This window comes from Cydia pomonella, chromosome 2 (genome assembly GCF_033807575.1).
Source record: "Cydia pomonella isolate Wapato2018A chromosome 2, ilCydPomo1, whole genome shotgun sequence".
In the NCBI taxonomy this organism is placed as follows: Eukaryota; Metazoa; Arthropoda; class Insecta; order Lepidoptera; family Tortricidae; genus Cydia; species Cydia pomonella.
Window position 1 is genome coordinate 36394083 of NC_084704.1, and position 23863 is coordinate 36417945.

Below are 23863 nucleotides of genomic sequence, written 5' to 3' on the forward strand. Positions count from 1 at the left end.
TTGAACCCTTAAATTATATTATTATGTACCTATACGCTACGTGCACGACTGTCACGCAACCTAGCATCCCTAAATAGGGGAAAACGTCAATTCACTTCCCACATAAAACAACTCCAAAACTACTGAATAGATATTCATACGATTTTCACTTGTCAATGGAGTGATTCTTAAGGAAGGTTTCAGTGTATAACTTGTTAAGGTATTGTATAAATTTGTTGAAATATGACGATGTTTGCTAAAGACGTCTGAAAAAATCACGCTGTCTAGGCGCTTTAATCGAAAACATTGCCTATTACGCCTTCTTCTTTCTCTCTATTCTTCTACCATTCGATTGAGATAAAACAACACAATGTACTTATGGTGAGGTTGTCTCTTTCATTGGTCGAAAAAAGTCCGTGATGATGTATGTCTATCTTTTAAGGATAACTTACTACTTATACCCATCCTTAACTTCTAGAAAAAGATCACATAATATGTGGTATTAACAAAGCTATTTACACGGATACGGTATTAAGCATTTCATACAGATTACAATGGTCCCTTACACCATACAATTTTAAATGCATATCTCAGGAGTTATCGTAAATTAAAAATTCCATTTCGAGCATATAACTTTTATGAAATGTTAAGCTAAGCGTCGTTATTGCCAATTTTTACCACGGCAATCAATGGTATCGCTGTACTATACCCCCACCCCCACCATGCACTTCGCATTTAGCCAATAACGAAAGAAGTACCTTTACTCTTGTGTGGTAATCACACGATTGTCGACAAAGCCCGTCACAGACGGAGACGGAGCGATAAAGATATCTTATAGCAAGGCATCTTAATATACCTTGCGATGTATAGCTCGGTATATTACGTTATATTTTGGTATATTACGTCTCTCTCACAAATGTCACAATGTAGATGCGAGACAGACAGCAATATTATATATTTTGGTATCGTCGGCGTTTGTGGTGCTTTAGCTATACTATAAGATATCTGTCGGTATCTTACGGTATATTAATATACAGTACCTGGGCGACCGAGGTTTGCTCGGTTATAACTATTTATTGTAATATGGTGGTGTATAGGTGATAATCTTAACTACATTTTTTTTACTAAATTAAACTTCTCTAAAACAATAAAAATTAAAAAATTATATATAAACTTGAACATATAAAAAAAAAACAAAAGTTAATCGCCGGGCGGGATTCGAACCCGTAACACTTGTTGTTTCTTGCCGTCCGCGTCTTAACCCGCTGGACCAGACGGACAGTGGCCGGCAAAACGAAATTAGCGACCATATTTTGCGTCGAAAGAAAAACGCATGAAAACTCGAAAACACGCGTTTTCCCAAACATAAGACTAATCTAGATCGATTGTTTATCCCCAAAAACCCCCATATACCAAATTACAGCAAAATCGTTAGAGCCGTTTCCGAGATCCCGGAAATATATATATATACAAGAATTGCTCGTTTAAAGGTATAAGATAAGATATACGTTATATTAATATGCATATACATAAGAGCGATCTCTTCCAGACTACCTTCGGGTAGCGGAGACAAGAAAATTAAAATATGCAAGTAAATGGTGCAGAAAAAAATGAAAACAGAAGTATTTGATATTATATATGCAATGCCCGTAATAAAACGTGATATTAATTGCTAAAATATCATTGTCGCGCTAGCGTTAACAAAGTAAAAAAAAAGTTTTTTTTCTGTTACTAAAGACCAGGCGGCTCAAACGTTTTTGAACCTGGGCTATATTATCGCTCCCTCTGTGACGGGCTTTAAAATGACCTATTTACATATGACTCAGGAATAGGAGCTACGACTTCGCATTATTCCCACGGAATTCAGATACATAATATACTGTTCTGAATATAACTTTATGTATGAAAAGTATCCGTGTGGCTGCAACGAAACGGACATTACGATTTGGCAATGAATTAGCTTTGTAGTCAGAAATAAGCCAGATCTCACGTCACGGTGCTAACAAACATTATGTACTTGCAAAACCGTTTAAACTTCGTCGCAAGTCGCAATGCTAGTTTGTTCCGGTTGCTCCCGCTGCATAATGCCCGTCTCAACGACTTGAACTATGCCAGTTCACATGAAACAAAGGAAGGGGCGATTGAAAGCGGCCAGAGGTGAAGTGTTTGGCTGCGAGGCTGGGACAGGAACAAAAGGCCCGTGTCCCGCCGCAGACGTTAAAAGCTACACGGTTCTATTTCTAAAACCTTCTCTACAGGGTCTGTAAGGTCGAAAGATCGATATTCGTATTTATAAATATTTATATATTATATATATCGTTGTCTAAGTACCCTCAACACAAGCCTTATTGAGTTTACTGTGGGACTTAGTCAATTTGTGTAATAATGTCCAATAATTACAAAATGAGACTGTTACATATTTCTGTTATCTTCATCCTCGCGTCCCGGTTGCATGCTGAGGGCTTCTAACTATGTAGATTTGATCCACTTTCCAAAAGCGTTATCTTATCTGCACACTACTTAGTATAATCTTTAACGAGCTTACCACATTCCACAGCTTTATAATTATACTTTGTGGCTTGAGTGGATTTACGAATTTTATGATACATATTGTTGACCCTACTGGTAAGACCGGATGGATTTTCTTTTTGGGTCAGTGAGGGCAGCTACCAGATCCCGTGCAGCTACGCCAAAACGTTCTTTGAAGACCTTCCCTCGATTTCAAATCGATGAAGATTGGCGTTTACAGTTTTTGCAATAAACATACAGGGTGCGAGAAAAAGGTCATTTTCGACACAGTTTTTTATGCCAATCGATCCCATTCCTATCGTGGTACAAAACCAGAAAAAAATCCGGCTAGAAAAGCCACAAATCGAGGAAAACTTTTCCCAGCCGAGTTTAGCTTCGACTGACTCTAAACCAATTTATTCGCTTACCGCTATAACATTACACACACACTCAACTCACCACAACAAAGCAAGCAAGAGTAAAATAAGTTATTGGCAAAAATGACATTTTTGGTACAAGCTTTTATCGCTGACTGTACTTTTCTTTCCACAAGTAACTAATACTCATCGAGACAATTCTAAAAACCCCAAACACAATTAGGTTACGTTGTTTTATCACAGAGTTCCTATGGCCACCTCCTGTCTTCATCATCAGATCATCCCGATTACCATAATATTGCATTATCACCCGACTTACATATGTATGCAAATTTTCAGCTTCATCGGAAACCGGGAAGTGGGCCAAATTTAACTTGCAAGATTTGATTACAAACAGACAACGGTCAGGTGAAAGTAAATAAAAGCTTGTAACAAACCGCCATGTTGACCTCCCATTAGAAAAAGTTGCGAGATAGGAATCTTGAATCACCTTATGCTTGCATTATCAATTCAATTCAAAATATACTTTATTCATGTAGGCCTAGCAACAAGCACTTATGAATAGTAAGACAGTATTACATATAATTATCTTAATCTAATTATCAGAGCAATTTATTGATGTTGTAAATATTATTCCATATATAATACTAATGAATATAATTCATAGATCAAATTTAATACTAAAACTTTCACAAAATATAGTCATACAAAAAAAAATGTATAAATAATACTAGTCTAGATTGTTTCTAGAATAAATTCTAAATGTCAAACAAATATAATAAAAACAACAAAGGAAATACATGCATTGGAATATCCATTTCATCATCATTATTCAAATATAATAAATAATTAATCATTTCGAATCACAATTAATCCCACGTTGTTTTATCATTCATGTAGTCTTGTGTGGTATAATAAGCTTTAGAAATAAGTTTATCAGCGCTTCAATAAGACCCGTGTGTTTAGCATCACTGACAAGGCAATATGTCCATGTAAGCAACTTGCGCTTCACTCGCGATGCGTCACCCCTAAAAAAGAATCCCGTGACTTTCTGTTATAATTTTGTTCATCATTATTCAGGCTAGCCGAATACGAGTATCAGTTTACTCGGAATAGTCGGAATCTGTGTGACGTCAGGCGGCGTAAATATAGCGGCTTGTGTCAAGTCTGTCACACGACGTGCTGGGCGTAAACACTGATTCCACGCATAAATAATATTCTCGATAAGATTACTTACAATCATTCCTGTATAGGTTGCTGTAGGTAAATTACGGCTACAAACAAAGATACTCAATTCCTGGAGAAATAACAACGGTTACTCTGGAATGCCTACAGATTGATTCATACCGACAGTAATTGTCTTATACCTAGCAGCAATCCCAAGAAAATTAAATATCAATCCACAGTGCAGGCTTCGTCATAGCTACACAGAAAAATAATATCCCAAACATGCTTCGTCAAAAACTACTAAACTTAAAAAAAACCCGCAAACAAGTCTCGTCAAATATTAGCTCCTCATATTTATTATTTAGATAGACAGATAGTTATATTGTCGTCGCCCACTCATGCAGGATTGCGAAAAGGGCCGTGATTAGACCTGCCCGCGTAGCCAACATGCCAGTAGCGCGCGCGTAGCGAACGAAACGCCAGGGATCGGAAACCGGTATTTTTGTATGGGAACGAAAACGGTATTTTTTCGTTCTTTGTTAATTATTTCATTCCTAATCGGGCAATCTAATAATACGAAGTCTTTATCTAAAAACACAACTGAGTCCTACATTTTGAGTATAAAATAAATCGAAATATATGGTTATTTCGATGTTTTTGCAAAAAACCGGTTCCGATCCCTGCGAAACGCAACTGTCACTGTCACACTAATACCACACGGAAGAGTGATATATGTAGAGAGGTGGTGACGCTACGCTACGGAGCGTTAACGACTGGCATGTTGGCTACGCGCGGGCTGAGATAGATTTTTTAAATAAATGTTAACAAAATAGAAGTTGTAAATCAATAAAAGGAATAACTCGATTTGGAAACTTAATCGCAGACATAATCAGCCCACAACGGGTGCGTGTTTCATAAAAAAAGACCGCGCAAGCCATCAACTCGAAAATCCCTAAAATGTGGACGCAGCGCGCGGTATTTATAAAGAAACATCTCAAAATGTGTCGCGTACCGGTACCGTATACCTCTTACACATCGCGACCGCTGCGTTCATTCTCATCTTTAGTCGATTATTTACTTGTGACATTAGTATGAACTCGGGTTCCATAATAACTATGTGTAATCAGAGACCACACAATAATGGTATTTCCTTAGTAATGCAACGGTGAACGAGCATGCCTGCGAGCTAATGGGATGGCGGTATTCGATTCGGTTGCGCAACACGCGGTGAATCCCTTCATCCGTTTAATTACTTGCATATATGTAGATACTTAAGATAACACATGTTTTGTGACTCTTCTGCATAGGCATAATTCGTTGTTGAAAGATCGCCGGCCGAAAATTGCTAATGTGAAACAGTCTAAGGAATAAACTTTTTATTTTGCATTTAAATAATAGGCATTTATAGCGGTTGTTTTGTCAAGTTTGTTTTGGGCAATTTCTATTATAAAGTAAAAAGACTCATGAGGTAATAGGCCAGGACTGGTTATACTCGTAGCAATCATTTATTACCGGTCAAATATCATAAATTCATAATATAGTTAGATAGTGCATAGCGCCTGTATACCGCTCGCTCACACCTGTGTAACAACTGCCTAGGAAAGCACGGGATTCTCAAAGCTTTGCTTTTTTCAAAGATTGTGTGTAACAGTGTGTGTTTGTGTGTTCCAGAGGACGGGAGCCGGCGCGGGAGCCGCGCCGTGCGGCATGGAGGCCGGCGTCGCGGCCGCGCCCGCCCGCCGCGCGCCGCCGCCCGAGCGCTCCCCGGCGCGCTCCGGCCTGCACGTCAACTTCAGCGACAAGGGCGAGGTACACTGTACACTACACATGGAGCAGCGCCGTCTGCACCTGCACCTACTCGTCAACTGCACACTACATGGAGGTGACAGTAGAGGGCAGCGCCCCTTTTACGCACCTACAGACCCTACAGTACACCATAAGCCCCTTGCAAGCCTCCATCTAGTCGAGGTAACATACACTCTATAGACCGCGGGCCAGGAGCATATTTAGTCAGTCATCGCCCGCCGGCTGATACTTTAAATACTGTTTTAAATTATAAAAAATCCATCAGCCGGTTGTATCGCGGTGGGACGGCCGTCAGCTGTAAAATTAACATGTAAAAAATACGTGCCTTACCACTTTATGTCCGCAAAGCATGCGTAATGTGTAAATTGCGTAATCCGTTTATGGCGTTTCACCTGATAAAATTATACATGCAAAGTTTCATGATTTGTTATTGCTCGCTTAACAGTCTTTGCTTACGGTGGCATCGTTGATCAGGTCGTCACTTTCCCGAATGAAGGTTGATTGAGGGAGGCGATGGCTGAAATACGCGTCATACTCGTGAACGGGTGCTGTTTGTGGAGACTGGTCTGTTTAAGCTAACTTTATTTTTGTGTATAATTACAGTGAAACACCTCATTCGATTCTCGTATGTTTTTTTTATCCTAATGAATGTTTTATTATACTGAATTTTGTCTCTTAGAGAATTTATACATCTCTAAGGATAATTTAATAAAAAATCATTTAGTTCTGACATTTAGAGATATTTACACCTCTAAATAATTTTAGAATTATTTTCGTATCTGTTAGTGTTTTTTATGATTATTGTTTTAGTTTTTTTTTTGTAATTCGACATCTAGAGACTATACATCTCTAAGTAATAATAATATTTTACTTACTTTTTCTTTAAACAATAATACTTTATTTTGCATTAATATTTTCAATGAATTGTATTTTATAATTGTTGATGTGCTTGTTTTTGTTTGTATGTAAATTCCATGTTGACGTGTAAAAGTGCCCTTGTGGCCTATTTGCTGAATAAATGTTGAAGTTGAAGTATCATAAGAAGGTAAAGCGCTTATTTTTTTCATGTTCATGCGACCAGCTGACGTTCTTACCACCGCGATATAACCGGCTGACGATTTTTTTAAGTAACAATAGCATCTGAACTATCATCTGACAAAGTATCAAACGGGAGGCTATGATAACTTTTTTTACGTGTTTCGGTGGCTGCCATTCCTCAACCTACCAACGGAGCGGCAGCTGACGTCCACGAGGGTTCATCATACATAGCCGTTAACCACTATACGAGTTTTCGTCCGGGAGGCGATTAGTCATCTGTTCCTGGCTTGCGGCCTACTACATAGAGCGTAACGCCTCCAGCATGTCAACAATGGGTAAAAGTTCACACTCCTCGGACCCGAACGTCGATCGCACAAGAATGAGAACCTCGCTTCAACACTACACTGCCTCCGTCCCATATGGTCCTCACTGCTGAGAACAGACAAAGAAAAAGAAAGTGCGGACTACCGAAATGTCAGAAGGTGAGAACTCTCTAAAGAGTCTATGCAGCTTAATTTAATTTTAATATTATCATGAATTGGAACAACATTTTTACATTGAAAATCTTAACTTCTTTTGTCTCCGAACCAAAATACGATTTAAATTTTAAATAGTCCTTTAGTGTGTCCTTTTTGAAGGACGATGGGCAGCAAGGACGAACGAAGATCGTTCGTGTTTCGTGGTGCGCGGCCATGAGCCCGTGACACGCCACACATTATTAACTGGAATCGATATCGGCGGACACCCGGCCATAATCGACACGAAACAAATAAATAAAACGTCCATGGATGATTAATATTATAGCAGAAAAAACTTCTAAAACGGCATTGGTATTTAGGACCGTTATTATTTCAGTGTTCGTTTGGTACCTACTGATATGATGATTATTGATTATAGTTTTGTGGTCTATCATTGTCATTTCATGCTTCGAAGTAAAGGCCACGATAAAATCGCTTCTTAGACACATTTTTTGAAATTTGAATGCCGTTTTCGATAGGACTTGAGGTCCCCAAAGTCCCCAAACAGCTCTTATGAATAACCGAAAATACCAGTAATAAATAAATAACAAATAATTATCCTAAATTGTTAAACATGTGTACCTACACGAAGGTTGGAGTTGGCCGTTGGAGCGCTCGAATAAGTAATGACCTTTTCAACAGCCTTCCAACATTTTTGATGTCGTGGCCAGATCTTAGGATTGATCATTTCATGATGTGACAATTATGTCATGAAATGATCGGTTGGCCACATCATGAAAAAGTCAAACCTAACCTTACCATGAAGTGATCAATATTAAAAAGGCATTTCATGAAATGATCAATATCTATGATCTGGCCACGACATAGACAACTAATAATGGAAGACAAAGAGCACATTTCTGTGACTTAGAGATTATTTTCGAGCCTGTTGAATAATGAACAAAACGTTTTATTATTTGTATTGATCGATGAATTTCTGTAATTCACAATTCGTCTGTTTCTGCAGGTGAAGGAGCGGCGTGAGAAGTTCCTGACGGCCAAATACGGCTCCCATCAGATGGCGCTGATCCGTAAGCGACTCGCCGTCGAGATGTGGCTCTACGACGAACTGCAGAAGCTCTACGATGTGCCGGTAACTATCCTTTTGTCCCGGCCACAGAAGGCGCTACGGGCGGCTGCCAGACGTTGCTCTACGGCAAGCTGCAGCTCTACGATGTGGCGGTAACTATCCTTTTGTCCCGGCCACAGAAGGCGCTACGGGCGGCTGCCAGACGTTGCTCTACGGCAAGCTGCAGCTCTACGATGTGGCGGTAACTATCCTTTTGTCCCGGCCACAGAAGGCGCTACGGGCGGCTGCCAGACGTTGCTCTACGGCAAGCTGCAGCTCTACGATGTGCCGGTAACTATCCTTTTGTCCCGGCCACAGAAGGCGCTACGGGCGGCTGCCAGACGTTGCTCTACGGCAAGCTGCAGCTCTACGATGTGGCGGTAACTGTCTTTGTGACTCGGCCACATATGGCTCCATAGATGGCGCTTAAGAGCGACCGCAAGATTTGGCTCTATGACGAGCTGCATTAGCTGTTAAATGTGCCGGAAACTGTTACACATAAATATTTATGCCGGCCCAAAAGCCTCCCTATGAGCGTTTTTGAATTACGGTCTGTAACGTAATGGAATTCCACCCACAAAAAATATGTTTGTAACTAAAAATGGGTTTAATTAAATCTCCTATTTCTATCTTTTATGAAAATGCTACTTTCTTTCGATGTCGATACATTATAAATATTCTAAATAAGTCATTTTAAACGTAATGAATGACAACTACTACTACTAATGTTTATTACCTCAGAACTCTTGACCAATTTTATGGCCCCATTTTTGTCCAAATCTAGTTCTGATGATGGGACCCATGAGAGATCGAGGGAACTCCTCAAATCTTAAAGGCATACATATAGTGATTTTTGTATTATCATCAATAAATCAAAAATTTCTGTTTATGAACGTGACATTTGAAGAAATGGAACTGCTGATGATGACCAGAGGGAAGCCTTCAACGACGCATATTTATTATTTGGCGAATTTAAACTGTCGTAAACTAAATTTACGGTTTACCCTCACGTGTTTCTAGTAACTCGCGCGACATGTTCGGAGAGCCTAGGTCTCTTCTCAAGCACTAACAGCGCGAGCAGCGTTCACGACGGCCGTGCTTCGCGTACTACTCCGCGCCGCGTCGCACGCTGCATGCGCGTTGAGAGAAACAGTTGCGGGAGGTTTTGCGCCGCTATCGTAGTAGGCGGGCATAGTGGTGTGGTGTATGGGTTTGGGTCACCTACACTTGTAGCGACTAACAGCATGAAGTCACTATGTCCATTAAACTGTCACCACACTCACTCGGATCGGCTTGACTTCTTGGCGCTGCGTAGAGATGTGGCCTCGCTCTCTATCGTATGTACAACGGGGAGTGCTCCGAGGAATTGTTCGGATTAATCCCTGCGGCTTCTTTTCGCCATCGCCCTACGCGACAACATTTCCATCCTCACCACTTAGATTGTTGGCAGTCCTCAACTGTGCGTTTTTCCAGAAACTTCCTGCCTCGCACAGCTAAACTGTGGAATGAACTGTCGACTCAAACCTTCAAGACTCCCATCTTAAAGGCCGGCAACGCACTGACAACCTCTCTGGTGTTGCAGGTGCCTATGGGTAATCGCTTACCAACAGATGATCCGTGTGCTCGTTTGCCTCCTGTATCATAAAAAAGTATGAAACAGCGGCTGAGGCTATGAATATTTCGTAACTCTTAATGTGTGAAAAGTAGGGTCTTCTGTATTATTTTATTCTACAGAAGGTATGAAAGTGTTTTTCTTTGTATTTCAGAAGGAGGCGGCGGCGGCGGCGGCGGGGGCGGAGGTGGAGGTGGACGTGGACGAGCTGCTCGACATGGACTCGGACGAGCTGCGGCGCGCGCACCTCGCGGTCAGTTGTGACTCTACATATGGCTCTACACTTATAACTCTTGGACATTTTCCTATTCGTTCACGCTGTTATAGGGTGGATTTTTGTATAAAATTGGCATTTACAAATTGCACGACATTTAACTAAAAAACGTTAGTTGATCTCAGTAACTTCTAAATTGACATTAATTATTCGTTACAGACGCTACTAGCGGATGCCAAAAAGCCCCAAAAAGATGTACATGTAAGTATCCGGACACATTTTTTGAAAAATAACTATCATTTTATAGTATTTTATGCAACAGTTGTATAAAAAGGGTCAAAAAAGGCGAGTGGCGTGAGTTACAATGTGAGCCGGAGCCGAAGGCGTAGGCGAACATTGTAAAGGAATACGCCACGAGATTTTTTTGACCTACTTATACAACGTTGCATACAATATTTTTCCTACGAGTCAACAAAAATAAATCTTAATTTAGGTAAACAAATTACAGCAAAAGTATATAGCCAAGACGCGCGAGCATACCTTGTTCCGCGCCCGGCCCGCCCCGGGCCGCGGCCGGCCGGTCGGCGACACCTCTTCGTAACTCATGAGGCCCTGGTACTTGCTACTTGCTAAATTAATTTTTTGGACAGTTTTTTCTCAATTTTGGCCACCGTAGCCTACGGAGCCTAACAAGCAACGCTAAGCGGTCTTCGTAGTCTATGGGTGTTGCTATATTACGGGTGTCACATGCGTGTTTCTGACTTATGAAGTAATTATTTTTACTATGCAACCAAATGAATATTTTGTAAGTTGGCAGCAATGCACTTAGTTTAAAACTGTATTCGTTTTGGTTTTGTTAGGTTGGTAGCATTAATCGCAGTAACATTATAGCTTATAAAAGCACAAGAGCTTTTATGAGGAATAGACAATATAGACTTTTCTTGAAATCTTTTATGTATGTTCTTATATTCGTGTTAATGAATGCATAAATGACAGATGACAGTAGAGGAGTAGGAAAAGTTTTGTTTTCAAATGTGAACAAGCCTAATTTACATATAATTTGTTTGGTTTCAGAATTTCATCAACGAATTGTTAGATAAAGCGAAAACTCTGTAGGTTAAGAGAACGGAACCAAATCTCATCTGGCTCGCGCCGCGCCGCGCCGTGTAGTCAGGTAGGTGTCCAGCGGCCGCGCCTCCTCCGCCTCCTCCGCCTCCTCCGCCGCCGCCGTCAGTGCGCCGCCGCCGCCGGCCGCGTCGGTCCCGGCGCCGCTCCACGCCGGAACGGGAAACATCCCCATCTCTGACGCTGTAGATAATGCTGCAGCGCTGCACGTAAATACGGAACGTCCGTTCAAAAATATTCTGAGTCGTTCAAACATGCGCATTAGATTTCTAACTTTAAGTTGTGTACGCCCGAGCTGAAAAATGTGGAAAAGTATGCCCGGTCCGTCCTTAACGAGGTACTCCATACCTACCTGAAAAGAAAAGCAAACGTGCATTGCTGATTTTATACTTCCCCGGGCGTGTGAAGGTAGATTTGTAACACAGTAAAATTGAGCTGGGATTGGCAAAATTATGCGACGGCTCCGAAAATAACGAGTACGATCGTGAGTTGTTAAAATGCTTCAAGTTTTCGAAGGTTTATCCCGTGTGACAAATATACATTTACGCTTGTTGTTCCGAAGTACCTTCCGGGCCGCGTCGACCGCTGCAGCCGGGCGGGACACCGCCGGCGCCGGCGCAGGCAGCCCGTGTGACATATCACTATCAGCGGCGCCGCCCCGCCCTCCCCCTCCCCCTCCCTCCCCCTCCCCCTCCCGTACGATATAATCATGTATGATAAGTACTCAGTCTATTCTAGATGTCGCCGTCTAGTCCGCATGTTATTCTAATCTCAGTTGGCTAATATGGGAAATACACAACTAAAACTTAAAAATAATGTACCTATAAGTACTTACATATTTCAGTTAACATTATTTATAACTATGAACCTCCAAAATATTTTGTTGCAGTACATCTTTTGTGACTTCTGAACTTTATTACTGAGACATAAAGATAGTAAGGACGTGTTCAGATCATTTTCGTATACCGTTAATTAAACTCCACACAAATAAAATAACTTGTTTAGATGATTACCTAAACCACAGTGGCCAATTGAGGTTATAATAATAAATAGGTAATACTCAATTACTCATAGATAGTTTAAATGAAGGAGGGTCGACTATACGTAAATACATACCATATAAGTAGCATTTATCTGTCCGTTGTGTAACGGAATTGATGTAACACTGGCCCCTGTGATTCCTGTGAACCCATAATGTAAAGATAATTTAAGTAGTGTGGTCGGCATGATTTCGACACATTTCTGTTACAGTTACGCCAGGCAATGGCATGATTTTGATACTTTGTCTTGTGAGCAATATTATTGTGTTATTTTTATCAAAGCAAAATAGTTTATCATATAGTCTATTTTAAACAAACTCACGATATTTGATTATTGTTTTATTTGTAGCATGCGATAAAAGTATTAAAACGGTTTTATCCTAGTTTGTCAAGGGAAACCGTATTATTACTAGGCATCGAAGTTTTAATCGCACGGGAAGACTAATAGCGAACTATGGAGTTGACATTAACAATAAAATTCAACTGATCATCAGATCATTCATCTATTTAATTATTGACTTCAATTTTACAATTAACTACAAGAGCGTTGACATGTTCATAAAACAACCTTTAATTCTGTCTTTGAAAATATAAATATTACCTACAAATAAGAATGACCATTTTTTGTATTGATTATATTACGAAATTTTATAATAACAACAATGCGGATATTAAGAGATGTATAAATAATATGAATATAAATTAATAAATACAAAACGAAATGCCATTATTCTTATTCGTAATATGTACTTATGTCCTGAAAGTCAAAATTAAAGGATCGTTTACAAACTCGTTGACATTCTTGTTCTTGATTATAATCACTAATTAAATAAATGAATGAGTATGAATATGATTTTAATTTTATTGCTAATGTCGACTGCGTAGCCATAAAAACTCCGATGCCTAATTATTACTTTTTCGATGACACTGCAACTTTAAGTGTAACTATTCGCGCTAACCAAACTACCGATCTTACTAGATTGAGCGCCAATTGAAATATCATAGAAAAAGCAATCAGGGGTCTCCATAGTTGAAGCGCGAGCCGAAAACCTGGCCCTCGACTGCAGTAGCAGCGATAGACGACAAGTTTCGGCCCGCACTACATGAACTACGTCCAAGGCAAAGTGGCCTTCGGGTCAAAAGTTTGGAGATCCCTGAACTGAATGTAATAGTTTTAGGGCGGGGCCGGAGCCTCGTGTAACGACCTCTAGTATTGTAGTGGCGAGCCGAGTTCTTGCTATCGTGTCCTCGTATTGTTAATATTTTGTAAAGGGCGACGCGCGTCGTGGCCGGACCCCCGGACTACAACCGGGGCAAACAGACGGGCGCGGGGCGAGGCGTTTTAAATGATATTTGCTTGACCAAAAGAGTTATTGATTGCAAAAAGGTGTAAAATGTAATCTCCGCGTGTGAGTGATGAGACGAGCCGCGAGCCAAGCCAAGAGACGCGTTGATATGTGATTACATTACACGTGGGCTCGTGGCTCGTCTCCAGAGATGGGTAACATTTAATCGTAGCGATGGTTAAAAGTGACCATTCATTAGTTTTTAATCGACGAGTTGCGATTAAAATTAGGCGCCATTAAATAAATCGTCAACTAATTACCAGCGATTAACGTTTTCAATCGATTAAGTAGTTGATTAATTTTCTGTCGATTAATTTTAGAACCCAATATGTTCTTTATAACCGACGTCAGTGAAGGCAGTGTTGGCCGAACGTTCATTGCAATTGACCATTAACCAATGGTCAATTGCATTAAGGTTTCGGCCAACACTGAGTGACGGTCTCCAATTGAATTGAATTGAATTGAATTGTTTATTGCATATCACAAACCAGTTATAAAGGTGGTACGTATTATGTGGTTAGTTTTAGTGACGTCCTGTAAGGACACAGCAACATATAAACTAATGTTAACTTAAAACTAAGAAATAATACATTTCAAATAATTTAACATTACATATTGTTAAGAATACGAGCATTACTAATCAAATTTTTCATCGAAGTAGTCTTTTACATTATAAAAGCACTTATCAGTAAGGAAGATTTTTAACTTATTTTGAAACAAATTGTAATTTTCTGTTTTTCAACGAATTCGGAAGGTGATTATAAATTTTAATACACATAAAATGAGGACTAGATGTAACAAGTTTTAATGACGAGAAAGGCAATTCTAGTTTATTTAAATTTCGGTTGTTTCTTCTATTGTCTGTTAGTAGTGAATAAAGGTTAATATGTTTTCTGACAAATTTACTTGTTTCAAGGATGTACATCGAGGCCAGGGTGAGTATTTGATGCTTAATAAAATAAGGTCTACAGGATTGAATTAAAAATACGTAACCCAAATTACAAGTTCCACGCAGAAGAACAAAAGCTAGCAACTCTTTCATACTCGTATGTCATTCTCTTTTTAATATTTATACCTGCGCTACAAGCCCCACCAAACCATTACCTATTACTATTATACTGTGCCTATAAATTACACAAACTATACTAGGTATACTATCATAGTAACCATCTTGTGTTATTGAAGCACATTTATATAACACTACGCAAGACATCTTGATTTTTTGTTGCGTACAAAAATAACCGCCTGTCAACTTTCAATCGAGAGTTAATCTCGAAATTTAATCGATTAATATTCAGATTAATTAAATTTCATTCGTACGTTAATTCGACTAAATTAATCGACGATTCATTTTGGCGATTAACTTTTTTAATCGATTAATGCCCTTATCAGCCCATTATCCACATCAGCTCTCTTATTCGAGCCACAAATTTATCTTCGAGTTTACACCTCTTGTAGGTACAATTACTAACTCTTTGGCACAACTTTATTGTTAAGAGAGCAAATGCATGTTGAGTACCGGGCATTTTTGTGCCCTATACCTAATAGCAAGCTACTTGTATTAGGGCCACCCCACAACTAGCGTCTTTTGAGCGTCGGCGCCCACTCTAATCAGCGCTATGGAGCGCGGTTGCGCCGAGCGACGGCCATAGAGCGGAGCGGGCGCCGCGCGGGCCGCCCGGCCGCGGCGCGCCGAACCGTCGCTGATAGACTTTTGTAATAAATCGATTTATTAGAACGTTGGATTTTTATTAATGCTCTCCTTCCCTAAAAAATAATTTTCATCACACTTGCTCGAAAAAGGTCATATTTCATGCAGGTGTGCTGAAGGACAAAGGCCTATTTTGTTCCCGGGGGAGTTATGGATTGTGAAAAAAAAGCTACAACTCCAGAGTGAGTTATAGCTTTTTTTTTTATTATGTCACTTATTCATACAAACCAAGTAGCATAAATGAGTTTTACTTTCAAAATACTGACGTTTAAAATTTAATATTTTTGTTTGTTTAATATTATTTAATTTGGTTAATTTAACAGCCGTTTAAAATATTTTTGCATAATTTTCAGTCGTGGCTGAATGCCGAATAGGTCTGGGCCTTCGATGGCTCAGCTGCCAAGAAATTACAAAATGGCGGACGAATGTTTGATATGTCACCGTATTTAAAAGCCCTTATTCCTTGGAGCGGTCTCCGATTTCACGAAATAACGCTCGATAGATGGCGTTGGCGCTCGGTACGCGAGCGCCGGCAACGCGACGCGCGTTTCAATGCAGACTAGAATAATCTTGATAGTTTTCAATATAATTTCAAGCAACATTAATTTTAGTGTTATATGATATCATATGGGCACTCTTTATTTTATTTTATATGCACAGTAGTTTTTTTTTATGTACACTACTACTAAGTGTACAGACTACAGAGTGTACTATAACCGTTGCTCTTTATTCTGTCTCTTTCACACCAATGGAAAATGAAAAAGTTAGTAAATGACTGCAGGTATAAATAAAGTATATTAGTGCGATAGAGAGACAGATAGTGTTTCGTTGTCGTGACGTAAAAGATTGTCATGTTGGCTATGCACCCATGGCGCCTAGCCAACATGACAATCGTTTGCGCATGTTAGTGCGATAGAAAGACCGATAGTGTTTCGTTGTCGTATCGTAAACGATTGGCATGTTGGCCACACACTTGCTTGGTGCCTAGCCAAAATACCAATCTTTTGCGTATATTAGTGCGATAGAGAGACAGTAGTGTTTCGTTGTCGTATCGTAAACGATTGGCATGTTGGCTACGCACCCATGATACCTAGCCAAGAAGCCAATCGATTGCACATATTAGTGCGATAGAGAAACAGATAGTGTTTCCTTGTCGTATCGTAAACGTTTGGCATGGTGGCTACGCACCCATGCTGCCTAGTCAAGATGCCAATCGTTTGCGCACATTAGTGCTATAGAGTTTCAGTTTTATTTGAAATCACGTTAGGGTTTGTATTATTATTTTTGACCCGAATGAAGTCCATCCAGGTTCTCATGATCGAGTCAGGAGTTGGTCACCCGGAGGCCTACCGCGAACCACGTTCGACGTGTTGCCTCTCTGTCGCACTTGTAAATTCGTAGGTACGTAAGTGTGATAGGGAGGTAACTCGTCGAACGTGGTTCGCGGTAGGCCCTCTGAACTCCTAATCTATTCATTATAATTACATCGTGTTTGGGCTCAAAAGATTTGCCCTGACGAACACCATCGATGTAGATGAGGTCCAGGGTCTCATGACGGAGTCAGGAGTTGGTCACCAGAACTCCCCAGAACTCCTAATCTACTCATCATAACTCCATCGTGTTTGGGCTCAATAGATTTGCCCTGATGAGCACCATCAATCTAGATGAAGTTCAGGGTCTCATGATGGAGTCAGGAGTTGGTCACTAGAACTCCTAATCTACTAATTATAATTCCATCGTGTTTGGGCTCAATAGATTTACCCTGACGAGTATCATCGATCTAAATGAAGTCCAGGGTCTCATGATGGAGTCAGGAGTTGGTCACCAGAACTCCTAATGTACTCATTATAATTCCATCGTGTTTGGGCTCAATAGATTTGCCCTGACGAGTACCATCGATCTAAATGAGGTTCAGGGTCTTATGATGGAGTCAAGAGTTGGTCACCATAATTCCTAATCTACTCATCATAACTCCATCGTGTTTGGGCTCAATAGAGTTGCCCTGACGAGCACCATCAATCTAGATGAGGTCCAGGGTCTCATGATGGAGTCAGGAGTTGGTGCTAGAACTCCTAATCTACTCATTATAGATCCATCGTGTTTGGGCTCGATGTTTTTATAATGAGTAGATTAGGAGTTCTGGTGACCAACTCCTGACTCCATCATGAGACCCTGGACCTCATCTAGGTCGATGGTGTTCGTCAGGGCAAATCTTTTGAGCCCAAACACGATGGAGTTATGATGAGTAGATTAGGAGTTCTGGTGACCAACTCCTGACTCCAGCATGAGACCCCGGACCTCATCTAGATCGATGGTGCTCGTCAGGGCAAATCTTTTGAGCCCAAACACTATGGAATTATAATGAGTAGATTAGGAGTTCTAGTGAGCAACTCCTGACTCCATCATGAGACCCTGGACTTTATCTAGATTGATGGTGCTCGTCAGGGCAAATCTATTGAGCCCAAACACGATGAGGTTATGATGAGTAGTTTAGAAGTTCTGGTGACCAACTCCTGACTCCATCATGAGACCCTGGACCTCATCTAGGTCGATGGTGTTCGTCAGGGCAAATCTTTTGAGCCCAAACACGATGGAGTTATGATGAGTAGATTAGGAGTTCTGGTGACCAACTCCTGACTCCAGCATGAGACCCCGGACCTCATCTAGATCGATGGTGCTCGTCAGGGCAAATCTTTTGAGCCCAAACACGATGGAATTATAATGAGTAGATTAGGAGTTCTAGTGACCCAACTCCTGACTCCATCATGAGACCCTGGACTTTATCTAGATTGATGGTGCTCGTCAGGGAAAATCTATTGAGCCCAAACACGATGAGGTTATGATGAGTAGTTTAGGAGTTCTGGTGACCAACTCCTGACTCCATCATGAGACCCTGGACCTCATCTAGATCGATGGTTGTTCATCAGGGCAAATCTATTGAGCCCAAACACGATGGAGTTATGATGAGTAGATTAGGAGTTCTGGTGACCAACTCCTGACTCCATCATGAGACCCTGAACCTCATTTAGATCGATGGTGCTCGTCAGGGCAAATCTATTGAGCCCAAACACGATGGAGTTATGATGAGTAGATTAGGAGTTCTGGTGACCAACTCCTGACTCCATCATGAGACCCTGGACCTTATCTAGATCGATGGTGTTCGGCAGGGCAAATCTATTGAGCCCAAACAGGATGGAGTTATGATGAGTAGATTAGGAGTTCTAATGACCAACTCCTGACTCCATCATGAGAACTTGGACTTCATCCGGGTCAAAAATAATAATGCAAACCCTAACGTAATTTCAAGTAAAAATGCGTTTTTCAGAAAATCGCCGCCAAATAACACTAGACCCTACTCATAGTGTTGTGTTCCTGCCGGTGAGTAAGGTTGCCAGAGCTCAACGAGGGGAGGGAGGGGGTTAGGGTCGGCAACGCGCATGTAACTCCTCTGGAGTTGCAGGCGTACATAGGCTACGGATACTGCTTACCATCAGGCGGGCCGTAAGCTTGTTTGCCACCGACGTAGTATAAAAAAAAAGGACCACTGAAAATCCATCAATAAGCGAGTCTGTTGTTAAGCATAGTGTAAAAAATGAACTTTTATAGATTTTCTAATCGCAGTATATAGCACTTCTCGGAACTCCGTAGCTGATTACGAACGCAACGAATGCCTTACAATCGAGCACAGGTCCGTCCTCAAAGCGCGCTCCGCGCAGAATGAGAGCGTGGCGTCGATGCTGCGTGATTTATACGTGTTTTAAAAAATAGAAATTTACGGCAATGTAGGTCCCACCCATAGTCATGTTTTTTTTTTTTTAGGTTAACATAAAGTTACAGTTTGCTATAATATTATTTTTAAAGCAAAATATGCGTACAATTTGCGGAAAAAAAATATAATAAAACCCTGTTTTCGCCAAAAAATGAAGAAAACTCGGAAGGTATTTTATCAGTTTTTTCAAATGAATCTTCGATTGTTTAATCATTCCAGCCCCTCGTACGAGATATGTTGAATCAAATTGTAGTCATTCATGTACCAAATGCTTGTTTACAGCAAAATTGAGAACCGAAACGCCACATCTCACTGCAAAATTTGGAAGACTCCCAAAAAAATTCATTAAAAAAGAGGTTTAAAAGAGAAAATGAAAATTTGAACTGTTGGAGCCGCTAGTTTAGGAAACGATTATTTAAGTACGTTACCAGTTTTTGAATAAATACTAATAGTTACGTCGTAATCTTGAATGAAAAAAGGAAGCATTTTACAAAATACGCTCGTCTGTAGGAATAAGGACTCTTAAGAATCATTTCGCTTAAAATTTAGATTTTTCTTCCCAAGTGTGATGAAAAACATTGTGTGTAACTCCGGGGGTAAGAATATTGCAAACTCGGGTCTTTCAATTCCCTCCAGCCTCCGGCTGTCGAGAATTACCACCCTCGTATCCAAAATTTCACTTACCCCCCTCGTTGCACAATGTACTATTACGACCGTACCTTATGCTGGTAAAGGAAAGCTCTAGAGATAATGCCAGATTTGCTACTTTTCAAAACATTAATTTCGTGCCCAAAAGGTAAGTAGTTACTCAAATTTATAGTTAACATAGGTAGTACCTACTTAACGCTTACGTGTGTTTAACGAATTCTTTCCTCAGTACATGGTAATTAATCGCTATTCCATTCCGCTGTGTAGATTATCGATATATAACATGATTAAAATCGACTAGTCCTCATCCCTAAAACGCACATATACATAAATAAATAAATATTATAGGACATTATTACACAAATTGACTAAGTCCCACAGTAAGCCCAATAAGGCTTGTGTTGAGGGTACTTAGACAACGATAAATATAATATATAAATATTAATAAATACTTAAATACATAAAAAACACCCATGACTCAGGAACAAATTTCTAACACCCACAAATACGTCAGATGTCGAGTAAGATTGAAAAACAATGGTGTTTAATAAACCTAGAATATATTATGCTGAAGCGAACGACATCATTAAAGTTATTTGTTAAGATTTAGTTAGTGGAAACAGTTTTCTCCCGAGATGGAATTTCATAGAAAAATTATCGTCTCGAATCTAACAAAAAGCTATTCTTATTCTTCTCTTCTAAGAGCTCTTATTCCTTAGAGCGTTCAGGGGGCCTACCGCGAAAAACGAAATTCGCAAATTGCGGGGATCTTTCTAATCTACTCTCACTAAGACGTAATTAGAGTGACGGAGAAAAATTCCCGCAATTGACGAACTTCGATTTTCCCGGTAGCGGTTCAGATTTCGAGAACAATCGCTCGATAGATGGAGTTGACGCTCGGTACGTAAGCGCCGGCACATACTTAGCTTGGGGATAAAATCAGAGATGGCGCTTTCAAATGAGTTTCCATAAAATGCTTCAAGAAGGCTCTCTTTACCTATATACCACTACATGCTTACTTTGCTACGCACGTGGGTTTATGCTAAGAATAATAACTAAAGCATAGAAGCCGGGCAAAAATGCTTCGCAAACATGTATTCTCGTCCTTTACTTCCTTATGAATTAGATAATGTGTCTAAAAGAGATGCATATGTTTGTTATTCCTCATTTACGTAGGGTGTCACGAATTTTGCTTGAATTGAATTTTGAATTGTGTGCTTTGCTATGGATATGGATGTCTATGTCAACTTTTCATATCGATAAATTATGCGCTTAAGTGCTATATTTAAAAAAATATCACGAAATCGGTACATAAATAATGGTAACAAAATATACAAGGCAGTATACATATTACATATACATCACCAGAGATGTACGAGATACCATTTATAATTATCTAAATGGTATCTCGTATTAAATATCAGATACTAGATGCTTTTGGAGTAGTATTTGAAATACTTCTTTCTAAATAGCTTTTTAAGGTATTTAGTAAGTTCGCCCTTTGTACAATTTTTAATGTGCAATGAAGTTTAAATAACGAACTAACTAATTTATGTGTATACCGTTTTTGATCACTTATTTCATTCACCTCTCTAAATTACTTATCGTTGCTCTAATTTCAGTAATTAATAAGTAATAAATTAGAATTTAAACTTTTACTAGATTGGTAAACCAACAGGATAAGGAAAGTTCATTGTGATTATTACTATGATTGTCGATAGGTTATTGTTCAGAGGTCGATAAAACACACATCACTATGCGAATAAACATAACCTTAGTTCCAAAAATAATTCGAAAATACATGAAAATATCTATACAGAATTGAATACGGTGATATCTATATAAACTACTCATATATTTTTTTGTGGTTAGGTTAGGTCCTATAAATTAATATCATCAAAATTGAATGAAACTCACCGATTAAAGGTTACCGGTTTGTGTGTATTTTTTCTTCCTGCATGTGATTTACAGCACTCGATCACACAAGACATTGGCACATAAGGTACTTTGGATCATTATAAATAAAAACTCAGCACGTTTTCCAACAATCTTTCAGGAATAGCAGAAATATAATTAAAATTTTGCAATATGATCGGTGAAATACCGCGAAATTTTTAAACTAATAAAATACGACTATGTAAAGTTGGCACATATTCACACTCTACTGTGAAATAACACATATATTTAATTTGGCTGTATTATATCACATTAAATTATATTTATTTGACATTTTACTTTGTTCATCTTAGTGACAATCCTAGAAAAAACGAGATATAGCGAATTTTCTTCTCATTCGCTCATAGGTTAAATGAAATAGAGTATTGTGAATAAGATATATTTGACCGAGCTCTTATTTTTGCTCGGTTTCTATGCTTTACTTATTATTCTGAGGGTTTATGTTACTCTGTGACGGAATAATCTGTCTTCGGCGTTGGTCCAATCGGAAAAAAAGTTCACGCGGTCCGATCGGTAGGACAAGGGCAAGAGGACCACGTGTCGAGAGGGATTTTATGAGATTTTATGTACTTCGTAGTTCCATCATTATCTTGACGATAAGCCCAGGGACGAGGTAAAAGGGGATAGTGAAAATACATATTTAAAAAAGTAAAAACGATAATTTAATGTATACTTAAGACTACGAATCAGGTCTCTGTCGGTCCCTCGATGGCACCCGTCGGCGAGTGCGGTCAGTGGTCGGTGTCCATGGGCACGGGCACGGGCCGGGGCTGCAGCGGCGGCGCCACCAGGTCGGCGCCGGGCTCGGCGGGCGGCGGCGCGGCGAGCGGCGCCAGCGCGGCGCGCAGCTGCAGGAAGCGCCGCTTGAAGGCCAGCCCGCAGCCGCGCGAGCGCCGGAACTCCAGCAGCGTGAGGCCCGCGTCTCCCTGGCCGGGGCCGGGGCCGGCGCCGGCCGGGCGCGCGCGCACGGCCCAGGCGCGCATGCGCACGTCGCCGCCGCACTCCACGGCCAGCAGGTGCGGCGACTGCGGCAGGCGGCGCCACGCCATGCCGCGCGCGTCCAGCGCCGCCGTCAGCGCGCCCAGCGCGTGCCGCTCGTCGCCGCGCAGCCACACGCGCGTCATGCGCCGCACGAGGCGCGCCACCACGCCGCCCTGCGCCTGCGTGGCCTGCGTCGCCTGCGACAGCAGCAGGTCCCCGGCGGCGGCGGGCTGCGAGTGCACGAGCAGCGCGACGTCGCCGTCGGGCTCGTCCGGCCCGCTCGCCTCCTCTGCCTCCGGCCGCGTCGCCGGCTGCGAGCACCACGCCCGTGCGTCTAAAACACGACGGACCCGTTACATAGGTCAATAAAATTACTAATACCGCAACATACGAACACTATTTCTTTTTCCCTTTCCCTCGTGTGCCTGAAGAAGATGAATCTGACTGCGGTCATTTATTAGCTGAGATTTAAATTCCTACACACGTAATATCTGTAGATACTACATATCTACGCATACGAAGGAAATCGACCTTATTTATTTCCCCTCGATAACAAAAATTCCATTTAATATTTAATCCAAACCTTTAATAATTGCAATTAGGCGGGTCCACACCCGACATCTCGGCCGAGACACGTCTACGTCCGGTTTGGGCGCGAGGAAATAGCCTCGCACGTACGTATTGCTCGCTCTGTGTGGACCCGCCTTTTAATTAAAATTTCTTTGTTCAAATAGTTAAATTTATTCGTAATAAATAGAGCATAATGGCACGATCGTAACAAATTTACCCCTCGACTCCCAGGGGTCCAAATTGTCAGCTTTCGATAAAATTAACTTAAAATTTTGAATTACTTATGATTTTAGATATTCCATCAGTGGAAAGTAATGTAATAAAGTAATTCCATTTAATGAATATTTATTTCCATTCTAAAATTATTATTTTTTGCCAAAGGCTCAAAATAAACTTCATTGTGCTTTGGGGAGGATATATATTATCAAA

The 23863-nt window shown here is 40.6% G+C and overlaps 2 protein-coding genes across 3 annotated transcripts in view; one reads left to right on the forward strand and one right to left on the reverse strand.

Moving 5' to 3' along the window:
• LOC133515583 (protein phosphatase 1 regulatory subunit 14B) overlaps positions 1-14102 on the forward strand; it is a 22926-nt gene extending 8824 nt beyond the window's left edge. For both annotated transcript variants that reach the window (XM_061848160.1, XM_061848159.1), the window contains exons 2-6: positions 5703-5840; positions 8361-8486; positions 10229-10327; positions 10508-10549; positions 11363-14102. In XM_061848160.1, the coding sequence (XP_061704144.1) occupies positions 5703-5840; positions 8361-8486; positions 10229-10327; positions 10508-10549; positions 11363-11404 (447 nt within the window). In that variant the 3' untranslated portion in view covers positions 11405-14102. The remainder of the gene's footprint in view (positions 1-5702; positions 5841-8360; positions 8487-10228; positions 10328-10507; positions 10550-11362) is intronic.
• Positions 14103-22522: 8420 nt separating this feature from the next.
• Positions 22523-23863, reverse strand: part of LOC133515589 (serine/threonine-protein kinase Chk1-like) — a 30540-nt gene continuing 29199 nt past the window's right edge. The window contains 1 exon segment of the mRNA XM_061848172.1: positions 22523-23198. Within this exon segment, the coding sequence (XP_061704156.1) occupies positions 22615-23198 (584 nt within the window). The 3' untranslated portion in view covers positions 22523-22614.